This window comes from Leucoraja erinacea, chromosome 12 (assembly GCF_028641065.1).
Source record: "Leucoraja erinacea ecotype New England chromosome 12, Leri_hhj_1, whole genome shotgun sequence".
NCBI lineage: Eukaryota > Metazoa > Chordata > Chondrichthyes > Rajiformes > Rajidae > Leucoraja > Leucoraja erinaceus.
In genome coordinates, this window is record NC_073388.1 from 32,163,146 (window position 1) to 32,171,002 (window position 7,857).

Sequence of the window (7,857 nt, forward strand, 5' to 3'; positions counted from 1 at the left end):
TCTCTGAATCTTCACCATCAACCCTTCTCAAATATGTACTTCAATGAAATCGCATTCATCCATTCTCCACTGACGGTCAGTCCACCGATTCCAATCTCTCTTGTTGGTATCAACTCTTCAGCCCAGAAATTAATCTAATAATCTACATTTCAATGTCTATAAATCAATTATATATTTCCTTGAGTACAGAGGTCAAAACTGTTTATAATTTTCTTAAAGTCTCACAAAGTCTTGTACCATTACAGATTTTGTAATTCACTGCAACAAAATATAACATTTAATTGGAATGTTTAATGTTACCTGCATATTAAACGGAGTTTTAATTATCGGCATCACCATTTCCCAATTTATCACCATTTATCCTCTGTACAAATTTTACAAAATGGTGCCGACTTTATGCTCACCACATTTGAAATACATTCATTCCGATGTACCATTGAACTAGTTGTCACACTCTCTCTCTCCCATTAATTTTAGTAATCGCTCTCTCTTATCAGTCTATTGTTCTTTTGATCCCATTGATTACTCTGCTGTGGAAGTGTGATTCCCACAGAGTGATTTTCGTGCAATTTCAGACATAGACAAAATCAACATAAGGACATGCACCTGTGGAATCTGTACATTACCGTTCAGAGGCCTATATATCAGGCTTGCTATTCTCCCTATCATCATGAGTAAACTAATTTTCTCTTTTTACATTGTAAACCATTCCCCAGCATCATTTGTTTAACCATCTATGTCCTTTACCAGATGTTGTGTCCTCATCACAGTATATTTCCCCACCTGGATTTGTGTTATCAAATTGTAAGTGAATGGGCAAGATGTAATAAACCCACGTCAGTTATTTTGGTTGTTGTGTAGTTTGGGTGTCCTGCTCATTGAAGATCAAAAATGCTGGTAAAGAGGCTTTGTCATCATCTAACCTTTTTACGCTGCATCCGGGGTATCAGATGCTAACACTGTATGGAATAAGAGTGTTCCATTTTCTTTCCTTAGCAAATATGAAATTTACAACCAAAAATATGTGAAAACTATAGCAGAATATTATTTTGTTTAAAATCTATAATGGTAAATTGATGTGCAAGTATTCTATTATAATGTCAAGTAACTGATACTTTGTTTTACAGAGATATACCTGCATTCTTCTGATATTATCCTGCCACCAGATACCAAGGTCCTTGGCTATAGAATTGAAATATAACGTGCAAGAAAATGAAGATGAAGGAGTATTTATTGGGAATATAGCCAATGATTTAAACTTAGCAAAGGACGTGGAATGCGACTTACTGGCTTATAAATTCATGAAGGAAATGGAATATGTCATGCTGAAGAGTGAGAGTGGGGAACTGTATACAACAAAGCAGATGATCGACAGAGAAACTTTATGCCCAATTGAGGTCCATGGCAGTCCTTGTAGCCAGGAAGTCAATGTGATCATTCGATGTGCCAATCAATACCTGCAAATAGTGAAGGTTAAGATAATCATTTTGGACGTCAATGATAATGCGCCACATTTTGAAGAAGAAGTGATGGAGCTCCCTATTCCAGAGAATGCAGCTGTTGGCACATCATATGCAATAGATTATTTTGCCACCGATAATGATACCGGGAAAAATAGCATTCAACAGTATTACCTTGACAGCAGTCAGAATGTATTTGGCTTGAAATATGGTGACACACCCTCTATTGTTGTCCTGCAATCATTAGATCGGGAGATAAAGAATATGTACGAGATAAAAATTATAGCAATGGATGGCGGCACACCTCCATTAACTGGAACAGCCACACTTCTGATCAACATTCAAGACATTAATGACAACTGTCCTGTTTTTAATACATCAGAGTTTGTGTTTCAGATCCCGGAAAATATGTCTGCTGATAGTGTGGTGACACAGCTTCATGCTGTAGATGCAGATTTAGGACTGAACGCAGAAATCACCTATTCTTATGGCACTCGGGTGCAGGATATATCCAAGAAATTGTTTAACTTAGACAGTGCCACTGGGCGCATCACATTTTCTGGAAATCAAAGTCCAGCGACACAGCCTGAGCACAAGCTCACTGTCTTAGCTAATGGCCCAGGTTGTGCCCCAGCCATTGTTCAAATAACAGTGGTCATCATTCACAACAAGAAGTATGATGCAAAGTTGGAAATAAGCTATATAGCCAACCAGGTGGATGGTGTGATTTTCCTGAAGGAAACAGCACCCGTAAACACACCGATTGCTCTGCTGGAGGTGAATGATCCTGACCATTATCTAAAAGGTAAACTCTACATTATTGGAAATGTTCCCTTCTATCTAAAACCCTATGAAAGGGCAGGGAAAAAACATTTGGTTGTCACATCACAACATTTAGATTATGAGCTCGAAAACCAGTATGAAATCACCATTAAGGCTGAAGATCCTCACAATGTTCACGAACTAACAATCCTTGTTCAGATTACTGATGAAAACGACAACACTCCACAATTTCACCAAAGTCCCTTTGAAATTTCCGTTGAAGAAAACAATGAACCAGGAGCTTTATTGCTGAAGATTTTTGCAACAGATGCAGATAGTAGTCAAAATGGGAAAGTGGCCTACCACCTGGGACCTGACGCTCCAACCATCTTTTCAATTGAACAATTTTCCGGGATTTTAACTGTGTCCACCACCTTGGACAGGGAGAAAGAGAAATTGTACACATTTACCATTTCTGCGATTGATCATGGAACCCCACCGAGAAGGAAGAGTACTATTGTAATCATTCATGTCTTGGACCAGAATGATAATGTACCCTCTTTCCTCACTAATGACTATACATTCTTTATACCAGAAAATTTCCCAAGTCATGGAGAAATTGGAGTTATTAATGTAACAGATTTAGACGCAGGCCTCAACGGACACATTATCGTGTCAATCCTGAATGGCAGTAGTGATTTTTTAATGGACAATGCCAGAGGAACTTTACGCTGCAATTCTTCAGTGGACAGAGAAAGGAATACCATGCATGTTTTTTGGGTGGAGGCCGTTGATGGTGGACAACCATCCCTCTCTGCTACAGCAAAAATAACAGTGTTTGTCCTGGATATAAATGATAACCCTCCCATCGTATTACTTCCGCAGTCTAATGCATCATGGCTTCTTGTGCCCCCTAACACGCCACAAGGAGCCTCTGTGGCTGAGATTTATGCTGTTGACTATGACACTGGTATTAATGCTGTCATGACATTTAATATAGTTGGTAGAAATGGCCCTGCACCACACATCTTTGGAATTAATACAGCAACGGGAAATATTACATTGCAGGAGAAATTGTTGCACAAAGACTATGGCTTGTACCAACTGCTGGTTAAAGTCAGCGATCTCGGGCAACCACAACCACTCCATTCCATGATAATGGTAAATTTGTTTGTTAATGAGACTGTGAGCAATAAAAGTTACTTGGAGGCTTTGTTGCACAGCCAAACTGTTTTCACAGAAGAGAAACAGACAGAGCCAAACCCATGCCCCTTATTGCAGACATTGGACTTTCCCTGCTCACCTCCTGTAATTCCCATCGCCGTCGCTATGATTGTGGTATCGGTAATCTTCCTTACCATTGCTCTTTATATGCTGCTGAGCATGAGAAAGAAAACCAAAAGGAAAGAACTTTACAAAGATGCCCAAATACCACTAAAAATAAACCTTGACTACTACACGAAAGACTGGAATGATGCACAATTATAATGCTGAAAAGTTTGTTTGAAAAGCACAGGACAAACCGCAATAAGAACATGTTCAATGACTCTTTAGATTGAATAGAAGTGAACCATTTCAAAAACCTTTTTATTTTTCAGATTTATAAAAAATATATATATTTATAACCTTTCCTCAACAAGTTGCATTTTCACAAACACTTCATAAATGTTGAATGATTATGACTGAGATTTTTTGCGCAAAATATAAACACTGATTAATTGGAGTTCAAAAGAACTGCTAATAAAACTTCTAACTGTATAGATCCATTAATAAATGGAAATCAGGCACAAGAATGTTACATTCGGCTTAGATCATAGAAATATTGAATTAGGTAGCTTAATTGTGAAATACGCATACCATTGTTAGCAGGATAACAAAAGAAAACATCTATTCTTTTAAATATCAAAAGGTAAATCATATTGCTATTTTTTGCAGTACAATAAAGTAGTTTCAGATGATCTAATTCCTTAGTTATTTCTTTAGTACTTTAATTCTTTAGTTCGCTCAGTTGTATATTTTATAGTTTGAAAATTCAGATTTAGAGGATGAATCAAGAGTTAGAGATGTTATCTGGTATGGTACTTTAAAATTTGAACAGAAAGTTGATTTCTATCCTTACCACACATGGACAGAAGTTGTCTCCCATTTCCAACTCATTGACCAGAAGTGTCTGTGAATGGTTGGGCAAGGGTCACTCGCTGGACTACCAGACACTGCAGAAGGAGCATAATTAGTCCATTCGGCCCGTCAAGTCTCCTTCACCATTTAATCATGGCTGCTCTATATCTCCCTCCTAACCCCATTCTCCTACCTTCTACCCAATAACTTTTGACATCCATACTAATCAAGAATCTATCTATATTTGCTTTAAAAATATTAATTGACTTGGCTTCCATAGCCATCCATGGCAAAGAATTCCACAGATTCACCACCCTCAAGAAATTAATTCCCATCTCCTTCCTAAAGGAACGTCCTTTAATTCTGAGGCTATGACCGCTAGTCTTAGACACCCCCACTAGTGGAAACTCCACATCCACTCTATCCAGGCCTTCAGATCCAAGATTCCCAAGGAAGGAATCAACAGGGATCTAAGGAGAAATTTGAACATCGAAAAAGATTGCCATGCATTTTGAAAGATAACATTGAAAACAATTCACATTTAATCATCTCTATATGTACACCTCTTCCTACATTCTGTTTGTAAGACCAATGACAGACATATGGGTAAGTGCATAAGGACCAATACATAGCAAACTACCTGCAGAGGTGGTTGTGAAGGGCACAATGCATACCTATGCATTCAAGAGGTAAAATGTATAGGAAACTACATGCAACGGATATAGGTTGCTACATACTCAGAGTGGGATGCTTGCAGCAGAGCGGTCCTATACACACAACGTTATCCCGATGTAGAATTCAATTGGTGGGAACACTGGCTTTTCATTTCAAACATTTGTGTGTATTTAAACTGATGTAGCGCCCTTCATTTTCAGATCTGTTCTGCTCATGAAGTGGAACTGGGATTGTGCATACTTGTGGTCTCATTCTGCAATGAAAATTCTGCTAGGAGCTCAGTTTCTACATTAATTTACCCCAAAAGCAGGAAAATCATTGCTATCAGGCTGGGTTATGGAATTTCACATCCGTAACATGCAAGGAACTATGCAGCCCTGAAGAATTCTTTGCATTAAATTGTCAGTGCAAAAATCACCAGCTTAAAAGGTTTGATACATGTTAAGCCTTTGTTGTAATCTATCTTCACTTTGTTTAAAATAATTAATTGATCTTGGTGAACACAAACAAACATTGATTCAATTCTGCTTTAACACGAGTGCTTCATCAAACTCACAGCTGAATTGCAGGGATCTGGTTTACGCAGCATTAGAACTGAGGTGCATCCACACTTCAGAAAACCTTTGGATCAAAGCACTCTCATACATTAGATAAGTTTTAGACCAAAATGGTTCATTTGGAATAGAATACAATAATTCTGGCAAAGCCAAGTATTTTGTTTATATTAGAAAGCATTTGAGCAATAGAGATCAAAGCTAGATTTTGATTGCTATATTTCACAAATTAGAGATGATTTGCATAACAACCTGGCTAAGTCACATATCTCAATCAAACTGTAGAGAAGAATATTTTTGGAAGTCCTCATCAAACAACTCTCATCATAAAAAAAAGTTCAGTGGATGTCAATGAACAAATTTGCATTTTAGTAAGTGTATGGCTAATTATTTTTCAGCCAAACTAAAACTAAACATTCCCTCAGCTTTAATGCTAATTATGAGATTTCCTTTACTTCATAAATCTTTGTTTCACAGATATTCTCAACTAAGTACTGATAAATATGGACAATTCCCATTATAATGCTAGCTTGTCCATGAATGTTACACTCAGGTGCTCTCAGAGGTCCAGAATGTGTAAATTCAGGAGCATTGTCACCAATCAAAAATTAAGTTCACTGAGAGTAGCAAATCCCGAATGATATCTAGGCTAAACATGGGTTGGTTCTCCAGAAATGTCTCCTACACGTCACTACGGTGACATTTTTATTTGTGCTTACTGAGCAGCCATTCTATTGTCAGCAAGAAAACAGTTTAACCCCATAACTGTGTACATATAAAATCTGAACTTCCATATCGAAGGTCAAATATATATTGAAAAATGTAATTGTTGTATTTTGGGATATGCATTATAGAGAATTATAAAGCTTGTAAATCACTGCACATATTTTGCATGGAATATTATTGGTGTTCTGTGATGAATAAATTTTCTGCTGTTCTATTACTCAAGCCTCAATTTAATAACCTATAAGCAAAAGTTTGCAGATGCTGGAAATCAGAGATATGAACATAATAATGTTGGGAATACTTAATTTGGGCAGTGTCTAAAGTGGAAGAAACAGTTAACACTGCAGGTCTAGAACTTTTCATCGGGTGGAAGTTTACTTTTTACAAATGATGTCCGATTTGTTAGTTTCTTCAGCATTTTCCATTTGTATCTCCAATTACCATTCATTCTTTATTTGCCCATTAAAGACAGGAGGGTCACCTGGTAGTATTTCTACATTCTACTGTATAGGCTCAAGTGCTTAGTGATTCCTTACTCTAGTGGTGGACCTTTGAAGGCATCTTCAAGAACAGAAGATTAGGGACCAGGGAGGGAAACGGATACAACGTACTCCAAGATGGAATAGAATATCCGAACCTGGATTTTATCGCTTTGCTAAATTAGAGAGGTGGGAAATGGAACACAATCCTTCAACTCAACCACAGAATAAACATACCTTCAATAAAGGTCATAAGCAGATTCCTGCCCTATCCAAATTCCTACAATAGTCAGAGAGAATATAGTTGTTTTTTTTAACAGGTCAGTGAGGAAAAAAAATCTGATAAATTCAATTAAGAGATAAAAAGTAATGTCTGAAAAACTAAGTAATAACATCCAATGCCCACCTTCATTCAGTAAATAGGCCTAATCATCATTCAAAGAATTTAAGAAGGAACTGCAGACGCTGGAAAATCGAAGGTACACAAAAATACTGGAGAAACTCAGCGGATGCAGCAGCATCTATGGAGCGAAGGAAATGGGTAACGTTTCGGGCCGAAACAAAGGGTTTAAGAATAATTTTCAAAGTGTGATGCAAACCAAGTGAGGCAAATCTACTACTGGATTTTTATCATATAGATTATACTGTTCAATTTTGGTTGAAGACTATCAAAGATTATTTGTGAGATTCTGAGAGGGTTATGCTTCCTTCACTAACATGATCGCAGACACGCAGATAACTCCCCACTTAAATTTATCTGACTAATTTTTAGCTTGCAATTTTCTTTCTTGCTTTCCCCTACTTCAAGTGATCATGTCAACAATAACCTGACAGTTTACTTTCCATCTTCAGTAAGCTTTTTTTAATGTCAGAAAGTAGCTTTACAGATTAAGATGAACATATCTGAAATTCAACAAGTATATGAACTGCAGTGAAAGAAAATCTTAATTTCATTTTGCAATCCAATCAACAGCTTGTCTCTTTACAGTGCAGCTTTTGATTTTTTTGATTTTTTTAGGGAATATACATCTCACCAAATTTGCCTAATACATTGCCTAATAAGGGACAGAGGTTTGGGGGTAA

The 7,857-nt window shown here is 37.1% G+C and overlaps 1 protein-coding gene across 1 annotated transcript in view; it reads left to right on the forward strand.

Annotated features, from left to right (window-relative positions):
* LOC129702236 (protocadherin-20-like) overlaps nucleotides 1-6,512 on the forward strand; it is a 29,968-nt gene extending 23,456 nt beyond the window's left edge. The window contains exon 2 of the mRNA XM_055643894.1: nucleotides 1,128-6,512. Within this exon, the coding sequence (XP_055499869.1) occupies nucleotides 1,128-3,710 (2,583 nt within the window). The 3' untranslated portion in view covers nucleotides 3,711-6,512. The remainder of the gene's footprint in view (nucleotides 1-1,127) is intronic.
* Nucleotides 6,513-7,857: the final 1,345 nt, after the last annotated feature.